This window comes from Hibiscus syriacus, unplaced genomic scaffold (genome assembly GCF_006381635.1).
Source record: "Hibiscus syriacus cultivar Baekdansim isolate YM2019G1 unplaced genomic scaffold, ASM638163v2 tig00005742_pilon, whole genome shotgun sequence".
Classification (NCBI taxonomy): Eukaryota; Viridiplantae; Streptophyta; class Magnoliopsida; order Malvales; family Malvaceae; genus Hibiscus; species Hibiscus syriacus.
In genome coordinates this window covers 1-27479 of record NW_024062066.1, presented here as the reverse complement: position 1 = coordinate 27479, position 27479 = coordinate 1, and the positions used below count along the sequence as shown (strand labels likewise).

The 27479-nt window shown below is 34.2% G+C and overlaps 1 protein-coding gene across 1 annotated transcript; it reads left to right on the top strand.

Annotated features, from left to right (window-relative positions):
- Positions 1 to 4336: 4336 nt before the first annotated feature.
- Positions 4337 to 7133, top strand: LOC120199941 (protein SMAX1-LIKE 3-like). Its single transcript, XM_039200907.1, has 3 exons — positions 4337 to 5631; positions 5725 to 5914; positions 6028 to 7133. The coding sequence occupies exons 1-3, from the start codon at positions 4424 to 4426 to the stop codon at positions 7042 to 7044; spliced, it is 2415 nt and encodes an 804-aa protein (XP_039056838.1). The 5' UTR covers positions 4337 to 4423; the 3' UTR covers positions 7045 to 7133.
- The last annotated feature ends 20346 nt before the right edge of the window (positions 7134 to 27479 follow it).

Sequence of the window (27479 nt, the reverse complement as noted above, 5' to 3'; positions counted from 1 at the left end):
TGGTGCACGTGATACGGCCTGTTGGTGAACATGTCGTGAAACTGCTGGGGAGATGTCTCGGGTCTGTATGTGGCATGCATCAAAATATTAATTAAATAATAATAATATTTATAATATTTTTTTAAGCCAGGTCAAAAACGGGTGTCTACAGCCTTACAAAAATTGGGCCCTGTGCGGTTGGGCAGCCCGCACAAACCCAAAACCGGCTCTACTAGGACTAAGGCCCGTTTAGAAATATTGTCTAAAAGTACTTTTAGCTAAAAAAAACTCGCTTTGATTGCAAAACTAATGTCAAACAGGTGAACATTAAAAAAAATAAATGTGTGGAAACGATGGTTTCAAACCAACTGCAAGAGCTAAAATTTCTAGTTTTTCCATTTAAATATTGCGTTTATAAGCAAATTTATATTTTTTACCCTTATTAATGAATGGACTCCACTTAATTATGTATTTACATTTTATTTTAATAATTTAATACTAACATCTTTAAAAAACTAATTTATTATTTTTAACGATTTATTTAATTATTTAAAAACAATTAAAATTCATGTTTTGTATAATTAAATATTAATAGTGAGTTATATAAAATATATTTTTATATTTTTATTATAGTTTAAATTGATATAATTTATATATAAGTGTAAATATAATTTAAATGTTATATTTTTAATTTATAATATAATGTCTATAATGTATATCTTATATTTTTAAATTTACTTTTTAACATCAATCCTAAATAGTTAAATTTTAAACTGCAATTTTAAACAAAGACCCTAAGAACATGTATATAAACCACCATGCAAAGTTGGAGAGAAGACTCTTTCTCTTGAACTCTCTTTGATTCATCATATTTAGTTCATCTATTAATATGTGATTCTTCTTCCAAATCAGAAGGAAGTGAACGTCAACAACCACTATAATCTCATTTCCAACTCAGCAATGATAATTTTGAGAGGTTCAATTAAGGAAAGACAAACCCCCTAACCGAAATAGTGTAGATTAATACACAGATCAACAACACAATGACTTAGAATATATTCTCGAGGTGTTGTCCTTCCATTGTACGAGATTGATGTTGTGGCATGTTCATTTTAGGCAAAAGACGTAAAAAATTTCATATGCACATTAAGTAGGAGCATGAATTTAAATTCGTGCTCTTCCTTGATGCAGAGAATAATAATAAAAGAATTGGTGAAAACAAATACAATTCTTAATTCACTTATAAAATAGCTAATATTTTTTGCATAGGCTTGTAAAATAACGGGAACTTTTTAGAAAAGGAGTGTGTGATACGTAATTCCGTCACCTTTTAGGCTTTTTACATTAACAAAGCTGTCATGTCAAAATTAGAGCAACTTTTCTTTAAAACAAAGGAAATTTCTCGTATGTTATATCCTTTAAAAGTCTGGGCGGCCACTTTTAATATTTGCTTTTACGAGAGAGTGCTTTGCTTAAGCAAAAGAAGAACTGAAAATTATACAAGGAGCTCCAATGCAATGTGTTCCCCTGGGGAAAGAACATAAAAGATAACCCTCTTAGCTTTCAATTTGAGACCCATATCTCTTTTAGTATTCCAAACCATGAAATCCTTGGGGTTTGCTTAAGCTTCTTTAAACAAAGTTTAACCGTTATAGCTGGGGTATATCCTAAGATAAGCATGGACCGAGTTCGAGTCCATGTGTACGTAGAAAATCTCTATTGGGAGATTCACCCACCAAAGTCATGTGTACGTATTTGCTAACAAGAAACTAGAAATTGCATATATTCCCCTCTCACTATCATTCAAATGCTCCTTTTCTAGCATTTCGGAATTGCTTTGGATTCAAATAATTTGGTGACCCCTTTGTATGTCTTTTAAGGCCAACAAAGGTAGAGGAGAAGACTCTTTTTGACAGGAGGGGTGCTGAGAAAAATACTCACTGCTGAAAAGAGTAAACAATTGAGAGTTTTGGAATATTTATTTGTTCTTGTAAGGAACCCCTTGGTCCTACTTCCCTATCAATTTGTCTACACCACTCACATACAAATCATATGATAGTTTCATCACCCTTGCAGGGAAGTATAATTCATGTAACATAATGTTAATTGTGTACCTACTGAACCTATTAAGTAACTTTAAAAGTGGTAAAAATACGGTATTGTTCTTAAAGGTTCTCAATTCGAATAATTATATCTGCAGGATGCCTATGCATATATTGTCAATTAATTAAAAAATTTGAACATTTACTACCTTATAATTATTCATGTAAATTACTTTTCTGCTATTTAGAGACAGGAACTGTTAACGGTAAGCATGGGTTTTGCATTAAAAAAGCAAGTAGAAGTTGGAATGAGATGATTGAGGAATGAAAGGGAGATCTCTCGTTATTTGTGTAAGGAAAATATGCTTTGATTTTGGTTGTATAGAATTCCAAGATGTAAATAGTGGTGCGAGTGTAGCTCTTCTTTCTATGTAATGGCACGCTGTCACCGAGGAATACAGGAGCAGTAGTGATTTAAAATGGTCCAGAATAAGGCAGGAGCCATTTTTATATAGTATTTTGCATGGTTGATATGCTCATGCTTATAGCCAATTCCATGCACAGGTTTTTCTTCAGAGTTTCTTTTGACAAGTATGATATGATGCTGAGCAATATGTGCCACTGCTTTCTTACGAACTTCATTTTTATGTCATACATGCGGGAAAAAAATAAACTTGAATAAATGTTACCTATAAGAACATGCATTTTTTTAAGGTTTTCTTATTCGGAGCATTTATATAAACACCGCAATAGTCCATGTAATTGCTTATGTTAGAAAAAGAAAAGAAAAGTCATGCCCTATGGGACTTAGGGACTCCCTTGTCATGCTTTTTTACTTGATGATTTGTTCCTTAATTTTTGAACTAAAGAGGGCCCAAAAGCTCCGCTAACATTACGAAATAATGAAGAGAGAGGGGTGAGGGTGGGACTTGGGGAAGTAGAATGTTTTATGCTTTTAGGGGCTGTGTATTTCTTAATAATCCCAATCCCAATCCCAATCCCAATCCCAATCCCAAACATATACATATACTATGTATTTGCATTTTCAAAAAAAATTACATTTTATGGGTGTTATATTTTTGAGTCAAATGTTACACTTTTGAAATACTATTTCCTTTGATAAAATTACCCACAAACTTCAAAATTTTAAAAAAGATTCAAATCGACTGTTTGATGATTATATTTTTTTACTTTGTTAGTTTATATATAGATAATAATGATTCTAAGTCTCACACAAATTCACATAAAAAGTCTATATATAAACTTCTATCATAAAAATGAGATATGGATCTATTTTTTATAACACTGGTTGACAATCATAAACCTATTGGCTGCGATTATAAATCTTCAAGTACTTATTTATATTATTCGTCCAAAGTATAAAGGGTAAACTTTTTTTTTTTTTTGAGGATTATAAAGGGTAAACCTTCGATTGTTGACATAAGTTACTTATTTTCATCAACAAATCATATAAATCTTCAATCCTTTGGATTAATATAAATAGAATGATATCAAGTACTTATTTATATTATTTAAAATTTTTTAAATCTATTTACTAAGGAAAGCAAATTATGTAAGTTTTTTATCGTGAAAAGGAGAAAAAGGAGAGGGGATGAGAGTTCCCATTCGTTTAGGCTCATCACAGATATACAGTCCCCATTCTCTTTTGTGGTGCTCCTCGGTTTTGGCAAATTCAAATTCACTGCAAAAGCTTCCTTTCTTCCCTCTCAGACTCACTTTAGAGCCACCCATTTGCTTGCCTAAAACACCACATTTGCCCATGCTTAATTTGATATGCTTAATCATCTCATATTACAAGCCTCTTTCGTCCTTTTCGTTAAATAAAGTACTATCTACCTATGTTGTTATTGTTGACCAAAGTTATCTGGTTTTGTTTGTCTGCACTGTTGTTAATATTTTTAGGGTAAATAGACCATAGTGTTAAGTTACTTAGCATGTATATATAAATATGTAAGTTTTGCATAAAAGAGAGAGACCCACTTAGAATATATATTATGAAAATTAAGATGGATAAGAGAGAGAGAGAGCAAAGCTGAGGTGCCTTCGATACTGCTGCCTTCCTGCTTGTCAGCACATGCATTCCACTTTCCACTACAAAATCGACTTTGGACCTCAAAATTTAACCTCGCCTATAAGAAAAGCATAGCCCACCTTCTCATATATTCCGCTCTCTCTCCCCCGTCACCACCAACAAATCTCTCAATCTACTATAAAATTCTAAATATCAAAACTCAATCTCTAGATTTCGATCCTCTTTTCCTCAAAGCTCCAGCCTCTCATGAAGCTTCAAGTTTTCAAGCTTTCCTTCATCTATTCGATTTTGTTTTAAAGGGTCCTTTTAGTTCGTACTTTCGTAGAAAATAGGTTTTGGGAGAGACAAGATGAGAGCCGGGGTTTGCACGGTGCAACAAGCTCTAACGAATGAGGCTGCTAACGTCGTAAAGCAAGCTGTTACTCTTGCTAGACGGCGTGGCCATGCTCAAGTCACTCCTCTCCATGTGGCTAACACCATGCTTTCAGCTTCTACTGGTCTGCTCCGTACGGCTTGTATTCAGTCCCAATCCCACTCCCATCCCCTCCAGTGTCGAGCCTTAGAGCTTTGTTTCAACGTCGCTCTCAATCGCCTCCCGGCTTCGTCTTCAAGTCCGATGCTGGGAGCTCATCCCCAATACCCTTCCATCTCTAATGCCTTGGTTGCCGCCTTCAAGCGTGCTCAGGCTCACCAAAGGCGTGGATCCATTGAAAACCAGCAGCAACCACTCTTAGCAGTTAAGATAGCGATGGAGCAGCTCATAATATCTATTCTAGACGATCCTAGCGTGAGTAGAGTCATGAGGGAAGCTGGTTTCTCTAGTACACAAGTCAAAAGCAACGTCGAACAAGCCGTTTCCTTAGAAATCTGTTCTCAAAACTCTCCTTCAGTAAACAGTAAGTGCAAGGAAAATAGCAACACTAATTTAGTCCTCTCTCAATCTCCTACTGCTTCTCAAGTCGCAAACAATAAAGCAGGGAAACCAATAGGATCAGATCCGATAATCAGGGACGAAGATGTCGTGTTTGTGATGGAAAATTTGATGAACGATAAGAGAAGAAGCTTTGTGGTCGTAGGGGAGTGTGTTTCTACCATAGAAGGTATAGTTAGAACTGTGATTGACAAAGCTGATAAAGGAGACGTTCCACAGTCTTTGAGAGATGCTAAGTTTTTAAACCTTTCTTTCTCATCTTTTGGGCATCTGAGTAGAGTTGAGGTTGAACAAAAGCTTGAAGAGTTAGAAAGAAATATTTGGAATTGTTTAGGCACAGGGACTGTTTTGAATCTGGGAGATCTCAGATGGGCTATCGAGTATACGGTAAGTTCAAGTGAGCAAAGTAGGGGCTATTACTGTCCAGTGGAACATATGATCATGGAGCTTGGGAAACTATTGGTATCTGATATTGGAGAGAGTGGAAGGTTGAAGCTCATGGGGTTTTCCACTTTTCAAACTTACATGAGATGCAAATCTGGCCATCCATCATTGGAAACTGTCTGGGGTTTGCATCCTCTAACGATTCCTGCAAACAGCTTACGCTTCAGTCTCATCACTGATGGGTAAAAAACTAATCTTTGCATGAAGCTTTTGAAATATATACATACTAGTTATTGTTGTTTTAACCTTTGGTTCTCTTTTTTGTTTCTCTTCAGCGATCGGCAAAGTCAGGATGATAAGGGAGGGGATGAGAAGCAGCAGCTAAGTTGCTGTGCTGATTGCTCCTCCAAGTTTGAAAATGAATTTCGAAGCTTACAAAGCACACCATGTAACAGTGAGTCCACTACTTCGAGTCTCCCTCCATGGTGTAAACCATACAAGGATGGTGTTGGTACCAATGATAAGGTTATAATCACATTCCCCAAATATCTTCAAACCAAATTATTGTGTCCAAACCATACACAAAATTGAAAACTAACTTTTTTCCTTTTGTTTTCATTGTTCCTTTTCTCTACTAGGACTCAACCCCGGTCATAGAAATTTGCAAAAAGTGGAATTCGATTTGCTATTCGGTCCATAAATTACAGCCATATTCACTATCAGAAAGAACCCATACGATCTCTTCTCTTTCACCTCCTCCTTCCTCTACTTCTTTCTTTTCGAATGACAAGCAAAACCCTCATCTGCAACATCAACACCATGAATGGCCTGTGGTTGAACCTAGACAGTCTTGGAGAGATTTAATGGAGACGGAATATGTTCACAAGTTCAAGGAGCTAAATGCTGAGAACTTGACCACACTTTGCTATGCATTGGAAAAGAAGGTGCCATGGCAGAAGGATATAGTTCCGGAGATAGTGAGCACAATCTTAAAATGCAGGTCAGGGATGATACGAAGAAAAGGGAAGTTGAGGGATGGTGAGCCTAAAGAAGAAACCTGGTTGTTTTTCCAAGGTGTTGACATTCAAGCTAAAGAGAAGATAGCGAAAGAATTGGCTAGGCTTGTTTTCGGATCACAAAACAGCTTCGTCTCCATTGAATTAAGCAGTTTCTCATCTACAAGAGCCGACTCGACCGATGATAGTCGAAGCAAGAGATCAAGAGACGAACAAAGTTGCTGTTATATCGACAGATTTTCCGAAGCAGTTTCGAGTAACCCACATCAAGTGTTCTTCATTGAAGATATCGAGCAATCGGATTACACCTCTCAAATAGGGTTTAAAAGAGCTATCGAGAGAGGAAGAATAAGTAAAGCAAATGGAGAAGAAGGTATCCTTAGCGATGCTATCATCATTTTGAGTTGCGAAAGCTTCAGCTTAAGATCAAGAGCTTGCTCTCCTTCTGGAAAGCTAAAATCGGATGGCTCTTCCGAGGAAGGAAAAGTGTTTGCATCGGAGGAGACACCTGGTCCCTGCGTGTCCTTTGATCTAAATATGTCCATTGACGATGATAGTCTCAGTGAACAATCAATCCATGATATTGGGCTTCTTGAATCTGTTGATAGGAGGATCGTTTTCAAAATCCAGGAGTTGTAGACGATAAAAAAAGCCATAAACCCTTCAAGTTGTTAACGTCACGATTTCGTTTTTCTTTTCTTTTTCTTTTTTGTTCAAATTGTGTTTAGATTCTCAGAAATTTACTGGATTAATACAAAATAGATTTTTCCTGTTTCTGTAAAGTTACGTTCATTGATCATCTTCTACTCCATTCTCCGAAATGGACTATGTTAGAGTTGTACTCGAATTAGAAGTGATACAAATTAATTAATATTTAAATTTAAGAAAGTAATAATCTTAGTTTGATTAAAAGTAGACAACTTTATTGAAGTAGATTACTACTGTATTTAGTTTTCATTTGTAATCAACTATTTATCCTTATAACAGATACTAAGGCTAAGGTTAGATATCAAGTTTTTCTTTCACCAAAATCCTAATGTATTTTTTTCTTTTATATTAGTGAAATTCTTCTCCTCTGCACGTGATTTTTCCCTTTTGAGTTTTCTGGTAAATCTTAAAGTTCTTTATTTTACTTTTTCGATCGTGCTTATTTGTTTGCCAATAATCGTTTGATATTATAACAAATTGGTATTAGAACTTCGAGATCAAGATTATGACAACAATAAATTATGATATTTCTATTATTGGATCGAAACACTAGGTTCTCGTTGCGACAGGTGAAGATGATGTCCTTGCACAATTGGACCTAGATGATACATTGGAAGAGTTTGATAAGAAGACATTGTCAGATTGGATGAATGAAGAAAAGTGTCAGGATCGTAAAGCCCTGTCTCATATTCGTTTACACTTTTCAAATCAAAATTTGATGGATGTGTTGAAAGAAAAAATTATTGCTTCTTTGTGGGTGAAATTTTAGCAACTATGCATGTAGAAATCGTTGACAAGTAAGTTGCACTTAAAACGTCTTTATTCGCTCAAGTTGGCGGAAGGTTAATCTCTTGAAGAGCACATGACATCATTAAAGGAAACTGTATATGATCTAGAGACTTTAGAAGTGAAGTATGATCAAGAAAATTTAAGATTGATCATTTTGTGTTCACTGTCTCTTTCTTACTCATCTTTCAAACACATAATTTTGTACATTCATGAAACACTCACTCTTGAAGAGGTGTACAATGGCATGTACTCGTTTGAAAAGATGACGTATCTTGTATCTGATTTCGAGCCCCAAGTAGAGGGTCTCATGGTGCATAGATCAAGGAAGAGGCAGATTAAAATCTTCTAACTGACATAAAACTTGTTACTTTTGTAAAAGGAAAGTTAATATTAAATCAGAGTGTTACAAGTTACAAAATAAAATTAAGAGAGAAGCTTAATAGTAAAACTTAGGAAAATCTGGTGAGGCATGTCGTAGCGGTCCCTTGAGCTCGGAACGAGTCTTGACTTATTTGTGAAAAAATTTATTTTATAAAGAAATGTTTTGGAGTCACCATCAACCTCTTGGGTTAGGTAGGTCGAATACCTAAAAATTTTTTTTAAAAGAGTTTTTAAGAAAACATCATTTTAAAAGATAAACAAGCCTACGTGTATCCAGAAATTCATTTTTTGAATAAAAAATGGTTCGGGATCGATTACGCGTGGGAAGGATAAGCACCCCCACAACGCCCAAAATTAGTACCCTATTGATTATAAATTGTCTCTAATATTGGAAATCTAAGAATTCAAAAACAAATTTAAGTTACGATCATATTATTCCAAATTCAACCATACAATTTTTATTTAACGGAAAATTCTAAGGAGAAATATAAAATATTCCAATATTTCCAATCGAAGAGAAAATAATCCCTAGAATACTTTAGGACGAATACTTCTCTTTCCAATTGAAATAAAAAGAGTATAATAATTTCTCCCAAGAATTCGAGATTAAAATAATTTGATTCAACCAAATAAAAAATTAAGCCAATTAATCCAAATTATATTAATCATGCTTGATGATGAAAGTTTAAACTAGAATGGCAAAAATATAAACGCAATAAAAAGAAAAGACCCAAAAATAAGTATCACACAAATATAAGTGCTTAAATAAAATAAAATCATAAATAACATAAGGATCAAAATGCAAGATAGCAAAACAAGACATTCAATGTGATAATATATGTATATATATATATATATTCATGGGACTAAAATAGAATAGGCAGAAAATAAAGCGCAATAATTAAAGGACTAAAATTAAAGTACTGAAAAATGAAGGGCAAAAATAAAAAATAGAAAATTAAAGTAATGAAATTAAAGGACTAAAATTAAATAAATAAAAAGTAAAGGGCCAAAATTTTAAATGTGCATAAAATTAAATAAAAAATAAATTAAAAATGTTAGTTAATTTTAATTTTTAACCCAGACCGTAAATAATGCGTGTCATACCCCGGGACAGGTTGTTGCAAGGTCGTACATCATTCGAACATAAAATAAATAAATAAATAAAAAGTTAGCGGTTAGTGGTTAGATGTTAATAGAGTATGGACCATAATAATGTGGATTGTAACCGGATCGGGTCACCATAAGGTCGATTCGAATAATAGCAATAAATAAATAAATATAACAGTGGTTAAAGTGCAAGAAAATAAAAATCGGTGACCAAATTAAATCTAACAAAACAGCAGAAATAGTGACCAAATTAAAATAATATGAAATAATATGTCAAAATTAAAATAAATAAAAAAAGGAAAGATCAATAACTATAATGCAAAAACATTTTTAAATATGAGGGACTAAAACATGATTTATCATTTTTAACTTCAAAATCACCTAACAAAACAAAAATGAAAAATAACATGGACAGACCCTAAAAATCAAAATAAAATTAAAATGTCCCAAAATCAATGACTAAGATGCAAAATTTTGACAAAGGTTGAAAGGTTAAAGGAAAATAACCCAAGAATATAATATTAACCCTAATATATTAATCTAAAAAAACCTAAAATTAAACCTAACAAGACATTCATCTTCTCCCTCCTTTTCTCTCCAACATGCGGTGCAAAGCTTCCCCAACTCTCAAGAATGGCACCACCCCAAGGACCAATGGCGTCCAACACCAGCCACCATGAAATGGTGGTTAGCCGAAGCAAAACTCGACGAAAACCTAAACGAGACACTCCCTTTTACTCCTAACACCTAAAACTAAGTATGGTTGTAATGCACTTTTAATTATGAATCCTTCCATTGGAAATGACGATCCACCTCCTTCTGTGATGCATTTTTATTTAAATATTTTTGGGATAAAATTGGTGATTACAATTGCTCCTCTTTGCTCATCACTATGAAACATGAATAGGGAAAAGACAAAAAACACCAATTTTATCTAGCTTGGTCATCTGATATCTTTGAGCTCCAAGTTTTCTCATTATGAACTTTTCACTCTTATGTTCGGAAGAGTTCTTCTCATTATGAACCATTCCATTAAAATGTTGATTCACCTCCTTCTGTGATAGATTTGAGTAAAAGGTCGAACAAGTTCTTCTTATTATGGACTTCTTCTTTGGATGAGTTCTTCTCATTATAAACCCCTCCATTGGAAATGTTGATCCACCTTATTCTGTGATGGGATCGAACAAAATGTTGAGGTTGATCTACCTCATTCTGTGATAGAATCGAACAAAAGGGTGGACAAGTTCTTCTTATTATGAACCTATTCTCCCTCTTCGAGACGAGTTCTTCTCATTATGAACCCTTCCATTGGAAATGACGATCCACTTCTTTCTGTGATGGAATCAGGCAAGAATGACAATATTTATCCACCTCCTTCTATGATGGAATCGAACAAAATGTTGGTGTTGATCTACCTTATTCTGTGATAGAATCGAGCAAAAGAGCGAACACGTTCTTCTCATTATGAACTAATTCTCCCTCTTCGTATGAGTTCTTTTCATTATGAACCCTTCCATTGTAAATATCGATCCACCTCCTTCTGTGATAGAATCGAGCAAGAATGACAATATTGATCCACCTCCTTCTGTGATGGAATTGAACAAAATGTTGATGATGATATACCTTCTTCTGTGATAGAATCGAGCAAAAGGACGAACAAGTTCTTCTTATTATGAATTTCTTCTCCCTCTTCGGATGAGTTATTCTCATTATGAACCTTTCCATTGGAAATGATGATCCATCTCCTTCTTTGATGGATTGAATTGAAAACTTCTTTTTTAGTCATGGATTTGTGAAACAAAATCTCTGTTAACTTTTTGAATTCTTGTCAAATATTCAACATTTGGGAGGAAAATAAATGAAAGAAAAGAAATTTATTTCAATAAAAGATATCTCAAATGGGATAAAATTTTTTCAAGTGAAACAATTCCAAATTTTATGTTTAAGAGGAAAATGATTCAAGCAATATGAAATTGACTTTAAGAAAAATAATCTCAAGTCAGATAAATCTTGTTTCGAATGAAGCATTCCCAAAACTTGTGTTTCAAAGGAAACTATCTCAAGCGAGACGAAATTGATTTTAAGAAAAACAATATCGAGTGAGATAAATCTTGTTTCAAGTGAAGCAATTCCAAATTTTGTGCTTCAAAGGAATCTGTCTCAAGTGAGACGAAATTGATTTTAAGAAAAAGGATCTCAAGTGAGATAATTTTTATCGTATCATATGAGAAACTTTGAAAATCGATTTCTCATTTTTCCAAAAATATCAAATGAAAATATCATGCCAGAAGATCTTACAGATTTCTTAGAAATAATTTACTAAGTAAGAAAATTTGGAAATTGCTTTCTTACTTTTCAAAAATTTGAATTTTGGGAAAGATTAAATGAGAAACTTTGAAAATCGCTTTCTCATTTTTCACAAATCATATGTAAACATCTTAGTGGTTGGGTAACATGCCCCACTTCCAAGTAATGATTTTTTTATGGATTGGGCTCCTCTACTCTTGAGACTCTGCCACTCCAAACATGATTTTCTCTATTTGAGGTTTGAATTGTGATTTTCTCTATTTGAGGTTTCAATTATGATTTTCTCTTCTCGAGGTATTGACGTCATAAGTCTTCTTCTTTCTTTAGAAAATCTTATAAAAGACCATGCATTTATTTATGAAGATGCAGATACAATTAAATGTGTCTAGATGTAATGCATTTTCTTATGCAAATGATGTTCTCTTTGATGCAAAAATGTTGTTTCATTTTCATTTTGACTTCCAAGTGGAGAATTTGGTCTTCATTCACTTAATCAAATATTGGCTAGAGCTTATTCCAACATCAACGCGAAAACTTGTCAGTTCAAGCAAGCATTCTCTTTTTTGGAAGAGCAATATGATAAGCTCGTGTCATTATGTCTTCTTTTTTCTATTGCTTTTGTTTATTATTAAAAACCTCATAATAAATGCTCTCTTTTAATTCTTGTTGCAGTCAACTATATTATCTGACGTTTTTTCTTTAAACTATTCTATTAAAGAAGTTTCTTCAAGACTATTCTGCCTAATGAAGCATGGATGGTTTACTTTTCAAAGTAAAATATTCTTATCTCTATATTCTGCCCTTGATACTCCGAGCAACGAGGTTTATTCTCAATACATTCTTGACTTGAATCTTGTTATGCTCACATGATTCGGGTATTTGGTCATGCCCCAATTTGGGTACTTATGACACTCTTGATCATCATTACCAAAACTCTTATTTCCAAACTTATTTAAACAAGTGATTAATACATATAATACAGGAATGCCCTTAACATTTGTTATGACTTGAGATGATATGAGATCTCAAAATAATACATGATTCTCCTTTCTTCGAGTGTAGTACTTCTTAACCCGAATCTGACTTTACTGGATCACTTAATTCAACAACACTTCTCCAAAAAAGACCTCATTGACAACATTTGGTCGTTTCTCCATTAGGCATCCATTTTCCAAGGAAATCTTTATGAATTGGTAAGGTATTTTCAATCACTAGATCACCCTCTCCGACTTCTATCGAACGAACTTTATTATCATGAGCTCACGCCATTTGCTTCATACCCCTTTATCCATGGCAGATAACTTTCAACCTCTTTTTCTAACGGAGTTCAACTGATCGCATCGTGCTTCACCTTCGTCTTAATTTTACTTTTGTCGAAACTTGAAGTAGAAAAATCTCGACTGCGATGAGTAAGACCTTTTTTATTCCAAAACCAAATGGAAATGGCGTTGCACCTCATCGGGGTACATTTGAAGGTGGACATGTATACATAATGAAGGACAAATTCCTGTGGCAATTTTTTCTATCTTCGTAGTTGACAGACTTCTAATTGAGGAGCTTCCACATACTTTAAGCACTGACATCTTCTTTCCATGCTACTCTTATCCTCAAAGCGCAAGCCTCAAGTTTCGCCACATTGTTAGTGAAAAAGAGCTCTTGTCTGTTTATGAAAGGGTAATAGACATTAACACTACCCCAATTCATCTTCTCAAAGCATTGAATGCTCCATTAAAGTTTCAGGATTCGTCTCCTGATTTAATTTATTCTTCAGTAGAGATGCACAATAAATCCTCATCTAGAAAATTAAAACTAAGGGACTCATAATCATCTGATGCACGACTGGCCAGAAAATCTACTACGACGCTTCCTTTTTATCATCTTTTAGTTCGCAAAATGTCAGATTTTGATAACATCCCTTTCTATTGATCCATTCTTCTAGTTAATGTTGGTGATTGTGTTAAACACTTTAGAGGATCGAGTCTAGAGATCCACCAAGTAGTAATGTACTGCCTAAACCTTCGGGTAACCCATACCAAGGCACATCATTGCTTTTGAATTGGCAGGTATGAGATCTTTCAATCAATGAACTTCTTATTAAGATGGTAGATGGCTCTTTCATTTTTCCATACTCATCATGCAGTCCCAACACACATCTCAATAAATTTTCGAAGACTGTCAGATAGAGGGTTAATAGACTATCAGGAACTTGTGCAATATTACATCTGTATTCAATCCTAGCATGCTTTGATACGATCAGGAGCAGATGCCTTTGAAATTGTAAGGCAACTCTACCAACTCTTGCATTATTTCATCTGAAAAAGTAGATCCAATTTCTATCTCTCTTCTTTCTTCGTTAATTATAGAATCAGAATCTCGATCTATTCTTTGTGAGATAAGATATGTTTATCCTCCCTTTTCACCAGAATTGATGATTTTCTAGAAACGCCATATTCTACCTCATTTTTGCACTCATAGATTTCTAATAAACACAAGCCACTCAAAATTTATCTCATAATTAAAATTTAGAAACATTCATGTTATTAATGATTAGGGCATATGTAAAGAAAATTTGGAATGAATATATACATTTGGAATGAATATATACATTTGGAAGGGTAATAGACATTTTTATGGAATGAATAAAATAATAAAAAATGTCAAAAATGAAATAAAAGATTGTAAAGAATGATAAAGAATATGAAAATGTATAAAATGATTGCCACTTGAGAAATGAAGGAAAGCATCTTCAATTGCAAAAAAAAAAAAGTAAAATTAACATAGAAGCCCTTCACAAAAGATTTCTTAATGCTCGTGGGCAAAGGCATAAGGATTAATTTCGGGTATTACTCTAAACTTCATCTAAAAAACTATAGAAAGATCCTTTGTAGTCCACTTGTTTTGGTCCTCTTCAGGGAAACATGGTCAGATTTTAGTGCGAATTTTCCAACCTCGGGATCTTCAGGCATCTTGCTGATATGCAGCTCTTGATCTTTCATCTTCTCTTCTTCATCAGTTGTTTCCACCAAATGTGGTTCAATATTAACCTTTCCAAACTGGAAAGTATTCTTCATATGCCCCAAAATATCATCATCTTCCTTCAGGCTAACCTTTTTCTCTTCTTCTTGGTTGTTTAGCCTTTTCTTCCCTAGTTGGAAATTGAGCATTTTAGATCCAAAACGGTTCTTCTTGGGGATGATAAACTTAGTTGGGTTTTGAGAATCAGTTGTTGTAGCGATTGATGGAGTATTTATCAGACTCTTTGAAATTTCTAATGCCCCACTTGTCATCAGAAAATCTGATACATGTGTCTGAGATGTTTTGAGGCTTGTATCTGACCAATTTGTTCCCAATCCTATGGGCCAGTCTTGGATTGCATCCACTGAAACCTTCTTGCTTGGATTTCCCTTCTCATTCTCTTGTGTCATGTATTCTTCATAGGATTTAATGACATTAATCTCTGTTGGGAAAGGGATTTCTCGGCATTGAATTTTAGCCTTTTTCCTTTCTTCCTTGCACCTATGAATTTCTTGCTCCATATGATCTTGAAATTTTCTTTCAATGTCACTAGAAACCTTCGCTGAACATTCTGAGGTTTCAGTTTGGTTTATCCAAAGAATCTCCTTATAGGACCATTCCTCGTTCAGAGGCCATTGTGGAAGAGTCTGACCCTTTTTAGCTTTCTTGATCAATATTCAGGTTTCTTCTCTGCCCCTCTTATTCGAGTGAAGCCTACCCTTCATTATCATTTCAATAGAGCCTTATGGTACTATATCTTATTTCTAGAATTGGCTTAAAATATCATGCTCCCTAATAGGTTATTGATCATCTCTCGTTGTCCTTTCGACCCCACCACCGTCATTCAGAATCCCATTCACAGTCTTTACAGCGAGATCCTCTAGTGATTTTTCCCCATAAATCAAAACAATCACCATGCACATCAACTTAGACATTTGTTATCTTGACTCGTCTTTGGAAATGGAGTAATGCCATATATATAAATATTTTTGGGCAAAGTAAAGGTTAAGGTTAAGGGTATGATCCAAAACGTAAGGATTGTGCAAAGTAGAAGCAATTTTTATTTGCTTTAGGGTTTAAGAATAAGAATGAAAAAAAATAAAGCAAAGTCTTCAGTGAGAAAAGAGATGACACTTCTTTTTATGCTTAATTTTTAATGTGTTTTTTTTTTTCAAAAAGAATAGCTTTTCCTTTTTATTTTATTTTTGCAAACCCAAAACATTCTCTCTTCATTGGGGAAAAGCATTAGAAAGTCGTGGTAGTACCAAATTCACAGAAGGTATAATTTACTACCATTAAAATTGAAAGCGAAAGCTAAAAAAAGTGATTTTAAATTAAGATACGTAGCAAAACAAACTATCTTAATGGAAGATATAGTAATTCTAGATGAGAAAAAAATTAAAGATACTAAAACTATTTTGAACCATAAAAGAAAAATATATATCAAAATTACAATTTTTATTTTTTTAAATTGTATAATTGAGAATAAATTTCCATGAATTTTTCATTACTTTAATAACTCAAAATATTGATACATAAATTTTATAGAAAAAATATAAAATCTTAACATTAAATAATAAATACTTTGATATCAATGTATTTTCTTAATTAAAATCTATAAAGCAAAGTGTTAGTGTAGTTGTGTAGGTCAGTGCTTAAGTAGTCAATTGTAGCAGGGATTAAACGTAATGAAGAACAGAAGAAAATTTGTTTACATATTTTCAGATCGATCAATGATCTTACCTCTCAGAATGTTGCTCATAGAGAAATTTACTATGATATAATCAATACAAAAGACAGCTAAACATGCTAACTGTAAGCGCGCTCATCTATAATATTATCCTACTTCTCCCTTAAGTAATCTTAATAATATCCATCGATTAATTAATACTTAGTGTTTGATGTAAACACATAATTAACAACTCTTAATAACACACTTAAGATATTTCTTAAATATATTTTAAAAAAAAGATATTTCTTAAATAAATTGATTTGTGTGAAACAACGAAGTTTTAGCTCAAATAACACAATACAAGTCTATATCAAAATTAGACACAGGAAACTTCATGCATTCTTTGTAGGGTTGGGATGCAAGTATTTTTTAATTAAGTCCCTTTAATTATTTTAAAATTTTCTCACAAAAAATACTCATCAAATATTCATTTTCAAATAAAAAAAAAACCTTCCATGAAAGTATTTACTTGAAGAACAAGTAAACGACACAGGATAAATTTAGCTTTATCAAACAAGGTTCATAGGGAAACAAAATCTTCAATCATCAATGTATATCTTTTAGAAGAATCTCGTTACATCTTTGTTTGGTTGAATACAAAATCTGCTCGACGAAGAAAAAATTATATAAACTTGTTCAAGGTTTTCGATTCTTAAATAAATAAGAATTCTATGAAATAAACTGTTAAAAGTCAAAAAGGGAGAAGGAAACAAATGGGGCGGCTTGGCAGTATTAAGAGCGGCTAATGTTAGTCAAATTTGGCCACCAAATTTGATAAAATAATAAAGGGTAAAATACCCAATTTAATCACTTTACTTTTAGGGTATTTACAAGATTAGTCCTTAAGGCTTCAACTATAAATACCCTACCTCATTTAGCTTCAAAACCATCCCAAAGCATTCTAGCTTTCTTCCAATACTAGAGAGAATTTAGAGAGTTTCTTAAGAGTTGTTTTCTCCTTTTTATCAAGAGAGAATTATCATTGTTTTCTCCTTGGTAGATCGAGAGAAGTTGTAATTCCTATTTTCTCATAGTGAAATTCTTCTACCGTTGTCCGTAGTTTTTACCCTATATTATTTAGGTGTTTTCCACGTAAATTTTGTGTCTCTTTTATCTTCATTTTTATTTTCTTAAATTATCAGTTTCGATTTTGCTCTATCCGATAGCCGTCTTCCACAACAATTGGTATCAGAGCTAGATTAGAATGTGTAATATCAGCTTATTGTCTTTGTGGTTGTCACCAAAAGGTGGATCCTCCAACATAAGAAAGTAAGAAGTTATTACTCATTCTTTGAAGGTTTCAGAGAACTATTCACGATAGTGAAATAGTGGGAGCTATCCGTAAAAGAAGCTATGGCAACAAAATTTGATATTGAAAAGTTCAATGGGAGAAATTTCTCATTGTGAAAATTAAAGATGAAGGCCATCCTGAGGAAAGACGGGTGCCTAGCGACTATCAGTGAAAGGCCGGTGGATTTTGCAGATGACAGCAAATGGATCAAAATGGACGGAAATGCTATGACAAACTTTCATCTAGCATTAGTAGATGAAGTATTGTCAAGCATCGAGGAGAAAAAGACAGCTAAGGAGATATGGGATCATCTCACCAAATTGTACGAGGCCACATCGTTGCATAATAAAATTTTCCTTAAGAGGAAATTGTATACTCTCCGTATGCCAGAATCTACTTCAGTGACGGAGCACTTAAACACGCTGAACACTTTATTTTCTCAGCTTACATCCCTAAGATGTTCAATAAGAGAACAGGAATGTGTTGAACTTCTACTTCAAAGTCTACCTGATTCGTATGATTAACTCATCATCAACTTGACAAACAGTAATGTCACCAGTCTAGTCTTCGATGATGTTGCAGCTGCTGTTTTACAAGAAGAAAATCGGCGCAAGAACAAGGAAGACAGACAAGTAAATCTGCAACAAGCAGAAGCGTTGACAACGATGAGAGGGAGATCAAAGGAACGTGGCCAAAGCAGCAGTCACAAGCATGGTAGATCGAAGTCGAGGAGCAAGAAGAATTTAAAGTGTTATAACTGTGGAAAGAAGGGTCACTTAAAGAAGGATTGTTGGAGTCTAAATAAAAACTCCAATCCACAAGGCAATACTGCAAACACTTCAGATGATAGAGATGCTCTATGTTGTGAAGCGTCAACCACCGTGGAAGGTAGAAAGAGATATGCAAATATATGGCTCATTGATTCGGGGGCAAAATATCACATGACCTCAAGAAGAGAATGGTTTCATCATTATGAACCTGTCTCAGAAGGATCTGTGTATAGTTGCAATGATCATGCCTTAGAGATCATTGGTGTGGGAACCATCAAATTGAAGATGTATGATGGAACAATTAAAGTTGTTCGAGATGTACGGCACGTGAAAGGCCTGAAGAAAAATTCATTATCCTACGGATTGTTGGATAATAATGCAAGCAAGATTGAAACACGAAAATGAATCATGAAGGTGTTCCGTGGAGCGCTTGTGGTGTTGAAAGGCGAAAAGATAGCAGCAAACTTGTACATGTTGAAGGGAGAAACTTTGCTAGAAGCAGAAGCCTCTGTTGCCTCATGTAGTTCAGATTATACAATGCTATGGCATCAGAAACTTAGACATATGTCAGAACAAGGAATGAAAGTCCTTGTGGAGCAAAAGCTACTTCCAGGCTTAACAAAGGTATCACTTCCTTTGTGTGAGCATTGCATAACAAGTAAGCAGCACCGGTTGAAATTCAACACATCAAATTCTAGAGGCAAAAGTGTTCTAGAATTGGTTCACTCTGATGTATGGCAAGCACCGGTTACATCCCTTGGCAGAGCAAAATACTTTGTCTCATTTATTGATGACTACTCTAGGAGATGCTGGGTGTACCCTATTAAGGAGAAGTCAGATGTGTTTTCAACTTTCAAAAACTTCAAAGCGCAGGTGGAACTTGATTCTGGAAATAAGATCAAGTGTTTCAGAACAGATAATGGAGGAGAATACATAAGCGAAGAATTTGATGACTTTTGCAGGAAAGAAGGCATCAAAAGACAGTTCACAATGGCGAACACTCCTCAACAAAATGGAGTGGCAGAGCGGATGAATAGAACCTTATTAAAAGAACAAGAGCAATGTTGAGGGATGCAGGCCTAGAAAAATCATTCTGGGCAGAAGCAGTCAATACCGCCTGTTATTTGGTGAATCGAGCTCCATCAACTGCAATAGAGCTGAAGACACCAATGGAGACGTGTACTGGAAAACCAGCTGATTATTCAAACCTCTATTTATTTGGAAGTATAGTGTACGTGATGTACAACTCCCAAGAAATTTCAAAGCTGGATCCAAAATCCAGGAAATGCAAATTCTTGGGGTATGCTGATGGAGTAAAGGGGTATCGCTTGTGGGATCTTACTGCCCGTAAAGTGATCATTAGCAGGGATGTTATCTTTGTAGAAGATAAGCTACAAAGAAAAGAAGATGATGATAGCGCTGAAAAGTCAGAGACTACATAGATACATGTGGAAAATGAGGTTGAACAAGGAGATTTTTCTGAAGCAGAACCATCACAAGATGAACAAGAACCAGAGAATTCTGAAGCTCCAACAACTCGTCAATCAGATCGTGTGAGAAGACGTCCCAATTGGCACTCAGATTATGTTATAGAAGGTAATATTGCATATTGTCTTTTAATAGAGGACGATGAGCCATCAACATACCAGGAGGTAATAAACAGCTCAGATGCTTCACTGTGGATGATGGCAATGCAAGAAGAAATCGAAGCCTTTCATAAAAATAATACATGGGACCTTGTGCCACTACCACAAGGAAGGAAGTCAATTGGTAACAAATGGGTTTTCAAAATCAAGTGAAATGGTGACGATCAAGTTGAGAGGTATCATGCAAGACTGGTGGTCAAAGGATATGCTCAAAAAGAAGGTATTGATTTCAATGAAATATTTTCTCCTGTGGTTCGATTAACAACAGTTCAGTAGTTTTGGCAATGTGTGTTACATTGAACTTACATCTAGAGCATCTAGATGTTAAAACAACTTTTCTTCATGGAAATCTTGAAGAAGAAATTTATCTGCTCCATCCTGAAGGTTTTGAAGAAAAAGAAAAGAAGAACTTGGTTTGCAGGTTGAACAAATCTTTGTACGGTCTAAAGCAGGATCCAAGGTATTGGTATAAGAGATTTGATTCCTTCATTATGTGCCTTGGATACAACAGACTTAATGCTGACCCTTGTGCTTATTTCAAAAGGTCTGGTGATAACGATTTTGTTATATTGTTGTTGTATGTGGATGACATATTGGTTGCAGGACCCAACAAAGATCATATTGAAGAATTAAAGGCACAACTGGCTAGGGAATTTGAAATGAAGGACTTGGGATCGGCAAACAAGATTCTAGGGATGCAAATTCACCGAGACAGAAGTAATAAGAAGATTTGGCTTTCACAAAAAAATTATTTAAAGAAGATCTTGTCATGATTCAGCATGCAAGATTGTAAGCCAATTTCTACCCCTCTTCCTATTAACTTCAAATTATCCTCCAGTATGAGTCCTAGCAGTGAAGAAGAGAGGATGGAGATGTCTCGAGTGCCGTATGCATCAGCAGTGGGAGGTTTAATGTTCGCTATGATATGCACAAGACCAGACATTGCACAAGCAGTAGGAGTGGTTAGTCGGTATATGGAGAATCCATGCAAAGAGCATTGGAATACAGTAAAGAGGATCCTGAGATACATCAAAGGGACCTCAAATGTTGCATTATGTTACGGAGGATCAAACTTACTAATCAATGGGTATGTAGATTCTGACTATGCAGGCGATTTGGATAAAAGCAAATCTACTACAAGATATGTGTTTAAAGTTGCTGGTGGAGCTGTAAGCTGGGTTTCAAAATTGCAGTCAGTTGTGGCTACATCCACAACAGAAGCAGAATATGTAGCAGCTACACAAGCCAGTAAATAAGCAATTTGGTTGAAGATGCTATTGGAGGAGCTTGGGCACAATCAAGAGTATGTCTCTATGTTTTGTGACAGTCAAAGCGCCTTGCATCTAGCAAGGAATCCAACATTTCATTCAAGGACAAAGCACATACGAGTTTAGTACCATTTCATTCGTGAAAAGGTGGAAGAAAGGACAGTAGATATGCAAAAGATCCATACCAAAGACAACATAGAAGATTTCATGACCAAGGCGATCAGTACTGATAAATTTACTTGGTGTCGATCCTCTTGTGGCATGTCAGAAACGTAAGCAACATGAAGGTACAAGGTAGAAAGAATGGTGTGAAGATATAATTGTTCCAATCAAATCTTCAAGTGGGAGATTGTTGAAAGTCAAAAAGGGAGTAGGAAACAAATGGGGCGGCTTGGCAGTATTAAGGGCGGCTAATGTTAGTCAAATTTGGCCACCAAATTTGATAAAATAATAAAGGGTAAAATACCCAATTTAGTCACTTTACTTTTAGGTTATTTACAAGATTAGTCCTTAAGGCTTCAACTATAAATACCCTACCACATTTAGCTTCAAAACCATCCCAAAGCATTCTAGTTTTCTTCCAATACTAGAGAGAATTTAGAGAGTTTCTTAAGAGTTGTTTTCTCCTTTTTATCAAGAGAGAATTATCATTATTTCTCCTTGGTAGATCGAGAGAGTTGTAATTCCTATTTTCTCATAGTGAAATTCTTCTACCGTTGTCCATGGTTTTTACCCTATATTATTTAGGGGTTTTCCACGTAAATTTTGTGTCTCTTTTATCTTCATTTTTATTTTCTCAAATTATCAGTTGCGATTTTGCTCTATCCGATAGCCGTCTTCCGCAACATAAACGTCAGACCTAAACAGTCTTAAAAAATCTTACAGCACCACTTTGCCAATAAAATCTCTCAAAAAATGTTATGATGAAAATTGATGATATTTGATCCAATGAATACTAATTCAACCACCTAAAGAGAAAACAGATTTTACTAACTTTTGCGCCAGCATAGAGAAAGACTAACAATAATTTGAAACGGTGTATAAAATAAGCATCTCTTTCTTTAAACCTTAAAGATGTTCAACTTTAGAATCACAAAAGAATATTATCTCTTCACAACTTTAATTTTTTAAAAGAAAAATCGTTAAGCATAAGTAGGGAATTTGTCGTTTTTAGCTTTTTGAAAAGATTAGGGTTTTGGGAATTAGTGCATATTTAGATTCCATAACTCTCTTTCTTCTTTTTAACTAATCCAGCCTAATAGTGATATTATAATCTATTTCAACTTTTTTTTTTCCAATTTATTTGCTTATAACAGTCATCCTTTTTAAAAGATAGAATCCCCAGTTAAGACTGCCTTTCTCTTCTTAATTCTTCTCCTCCTTCTCTTTTTTTTCTACTTTTCACCTTTTCTTGCTAACAACTAGATTTTGTTTTCTTAATGAGGTGGCAACATCTGTAAGCTTGCTCCATATTAATGCCTTTTGTATTGCTTCTTCTTTTTTAGCTTTTTTTTTTCTTTCTTTTCCATTTTAATCTTGGACTCTATTTACTAAACAGTAAAAAAATTATTAGTCTCACAAATTATTCAAAAAACGCAACACATGTATCATAAAAAAGTACAAATATATGTCGATGATTTTCTTTTTAAGAAAATATGTGTATGATAAAATAACTCAATATTGAATTGAATTTAGTTCGATCTGAATATGAAAATTATAAGAATCAAATCACAGATCGACCCATTTGCCATGGACGCCTACATGTTGCACTTTTATACTTTATTTCTTTTATTTCTTTGTTCAATCATTCTTTGATGCTAAGTATTAATGATATGAAATATTTAGGATCTAATTGTCACTCTTGAGCAAGAACATTGAAAAACACCGACAAGGTTTAGGAAATGTTTTGTTGTTATTGTTATTACATTTTTCCTTTTCAACGTTATTGAAAGATGGCAGTCTGCTCTTTGAAGTAAGACACAAATTATACAACTATTGAACTGATTCATTGTTAGCTGGGAAAATCAATTAATTTCAATATTTTCAAGAAATTACTTTTGTAAGTTTTGGAACACTAGTAATACACGTTTAGATGGAATTTAGACTTTTTTTTATTAAACTAAAGTGATTACAAAGTAATATCAATTAATTTTAATATTTCATTTAGACACTTTTGGATTGAGATATATTAATATAAATTAATTAGATGTATTTTAGTTTTAAAACATCTTAAAACACATTAATATGATCTAAAAGGTCAAATTTTTCATTTTAATACAAAATTTATTATTTATTATGATTTTTTCCTGTGTAGTCTTGAATCTTAATTAAGATGAACTCAAAATTTATATAATACTAACTCGTGTAATATTTTTATAAGATAATATTTGCTAGATTTTTTTTCAAAATTTTTATAAACAATAAATTTTGTTAACAAGGAACACAAAGTCACTTGGAGGTAAGCCCTCATTCAAAATCCCGCTATTCCTTCTCTCTAAAATTCAGGTGTTCAAAAAATTTTCAGGCGTTTTTTAAGTATATTCTTTATGGCGAGTAAGGTGAGAAGTTCGTTTGTGAGAAATTGTGTTACGGTGATCATCTTTAACATTCCAGAGTTTATTCATCATCAAGGTCTTTGGATAATTTTCGATAAATACGGCGAGGTGGTCGATTCTTTCATCCCTAATAAAAGAAGTAGGGAGGTAGTAGGTTTGGATTCGTTCGTTTTACCAGTTTGGAGGATGCGAGGAATGCCATCATTTGTGTCGATAGATCAATAATTCAAGGTATTAAATTCGAGTCTTCATGGCGAGATTTCAACCTCGAGAAGTTTTTGGAGAAAGAAGTCTTCGGGTCCAAATCCGGCTTAGGCTAAGAATAGCATGGTGGAGGATAGTTTTTCTTAGGCTCCTATCGTCAGTGTTGTTGATGAGGATAGCTAGTTACACTTAGCGATAGTCTAGTAGGGTGGTGTAAAAAATTATGAAAATGAAAGACATGGCCGCTATGTACAAGGAAGGAATATTAGGCTCGAAAATATGAGGTTAAGCGGTTTAAATTTAATCATTTTTGAAGATGAAGAGTGTAGGGATCATACTCTACTTAACCCTGAAGCGTTGAAAAATTGCTTTGACAAAGTGGAAGTCTGGTCAAAGAATTTTCAGTGTTGCAGCGTCGAGCATGGCTATCTTGCAGGGGGATACCTCCGTTTGTGTGGAGCCATTCCACTTTCTGAAACATTGCAAAGAAATGGGGAGAACTCATCTCCATTGAGGAAGGGACCCTTAATCCCAGATCGTTTGATAGGGCTCTGTTTCAGATTATAACGAGCTGCAAAGCTCGAGTGGAAGAATCAACGATTTGGTAGTTGGAGAAAGGATTGTGTCAGTATGTTTTTGGTTTGAACCTTGTTTTAGCCCAGATTCTGTTTGGGAAGATTCGTCTTCGATGGCTTGGGATTTGCTTCTCCGGCTTCCATCGTGGAGGAGATTGTTGAGGTCTCATCAGAAAAGTCTCCCGAGTTGAGGTTGGTGCTGGTATGACTACTCAATCTTTTCGTTCTAACACTCATATGGAGACTGGTCAGGAAGAGGTTCGAGATTTTCTCGATGGCTCGACCATTGGTGGTGGTTCGAGGTGTCCTATTACGGAGGAAGCTGGTGTTGGTCTCGTTGTGAAGAGTTATGGGCTCAAGATTCAGAACTCCAGGCAGTGCGTTATGGGGTTGATATGCATGTTTTACGTGTCAGAGATGTGATGCTTCTAATGCTTTGGAGGCAGCTTGTAGTGGCCTCGTGGGCGCTGAGGTGGAGTTGGCTACTGCCATAGAAGACAACGCAAGTTTGTCCGGTTGTGCCTTTTGATGGGTTAGTGAAAGGGATTTTACTAATAGCATGGGTCTTTTTAATTCCAAATCCAAGATAATGTGGTATGGGCACTTCTTTGTGTCAGTGGAGAGGCTATCAATGCTTTGATAAATTATAATATGATGCAAGTGAAAGGCAAGGATTTGGGTGTGGTTTAGGAGGCAAGGCGGTGGTCTTGCCAAGTGCGTCTTTTGATGGGTTGGCGAGCAGGCCTTGGCCAATTTTTGGGTGCTCGGTCCCAAGTTCAGAAGCAGATCCTTCGCAGCCCAAGTTAAATTTCGATAATCTAAAACTTCTTGAGAGTTCGAGTTACGACCAGGTGTTGACCAACAGGTTGAAAAGGAAACAGAAGAAATTTGGCTCGCTATTGGATATTCAAGACAAATTCTTTCGAAAGCTGAGAAAAATAAAAGAGATCGAGCGTTGAAGAGATTAAAATTGCTGAAATCTGATCTAAATTCCTTTGAATTATCTGGTAGTTCGCTATCTGATTCTGATTTGAAAAAAAAGGTGGGTTGTGTTAGTTGGAAAGGAGTGACACGGTCAATTTTTTACTCGAGATTTGTTTTTGAGGCTGGTGTTTGATTGTCTAGGATTGTGTGAAGTCCAGGGTCATGTTCTTGAGAGTATACGCTGATTATTCTTCCATCAGGGTCTTTGGGATATTTGGGTTTATTGTGTGATTGGGTTGAGTGTCGATGAATGTCAAGGTCTTGTGTAACGTTCAGTAGTTATGGGCGTTTTGTGAGTTTTGTGTGGTTAGGGTTGCGAATTGTTTGTTGCTCTGTGTATCCTTGATTTTATTCTTTTCATCTCTTGGTTCACTCTTTTTCCTCCATTTAGGGATAGGGAGTTTTTTAATGAGGTCCATGAGGTGGTGTACTTTGCATTGTTTTAATACAAAGTACCCTTTTTACAAAAAAAAAAACTTAGATGGGAAAAGAGTGCAAACTACCGGGCAGAGCCACAATGACCGGAAAGACAGTAAAAATACAGAACCAACAAAATACAATCGCTTAACCAAACAACCACTGACGCAAAAACGAACTACTGACCATAGAAATTTGCCCCGTAATGCAAAACAAAAGATGGACACAAGAACCAAAATCAGACAGCTAAAAAAATCGCAGCACACACGAAAGAAGAAAATGATTTCAATGTAAAATGAATTGTTGTTCTTTGTGAGGTCTTGAATCAAGTAACTGTCAAATAATTAAGAAAATTTGATATATATTATATTGTAATTAGTACAAATTAATAAAAAGTACAAAATCATTGATAATAAAGAAAAAAGTACAAAATATTTTAGGGAAATCTTTGTTTAGTGAAGATTTAGTATGTAAAAAAATGTGGGTAAATCATGCAGTACAGTAACTTAGTTTGATAATTATCTGAATCATATCTTTTGTAGGGAAGAGTGTGATATCTAATAAATAAGATGTAAAATTATGGAATCTATTTCCCCCCTCAAAAGCAGGAAGGAAAGAAGAAAATAAAGGTATTTACCCAAAGAAACAATTAAATAAAATATGAAAATAAAGCTGAAATCGATATAATAATGAAAAAACAACGTAGAAAATGTTTATTAAACGAGAAAGTGGGTGTCCCTTTAAAAGCAAAAGCTATTTGCTTTCTTTCTTTATTATATAATATATATATATATATATATTTATATATATATATATATATATATATTATATATATATATATATTCAACACTCTCCTTGTGGTTGGAACTGAAAACATAGAGATTACATAAGTGCACACATTTGATTGTTTTATTTTAATTTTATTACATTACATTTACGATATATACCAAAAATAATTTCATGTTTTACGTAAATATAAATTAGTATAGGTAAAATGTTAAAGATTTTTCTTATGATCGGTTAGTTTGTGTTTGATTATTAATATTTTTGGTTTTATATAAAGAATATGTTAATGTGTGATAAGACAAAATATTAATTAAAATATTTTTTAAAATTTTTATTTATAACTAAACTAATATCTTATTAACCAATAAAATCAATTAAAACATTAAATAATAATATAATACACAGACAATAGCGTATGTTTTTTACTATTCACGAACCAAACGACCTCAATAATTAAAAGACGATTGTTATTCTTAGAAATTTTAGATTCAATCACGACACATATAAAAGTCTTAAGAGTTCATTATTGAATGATT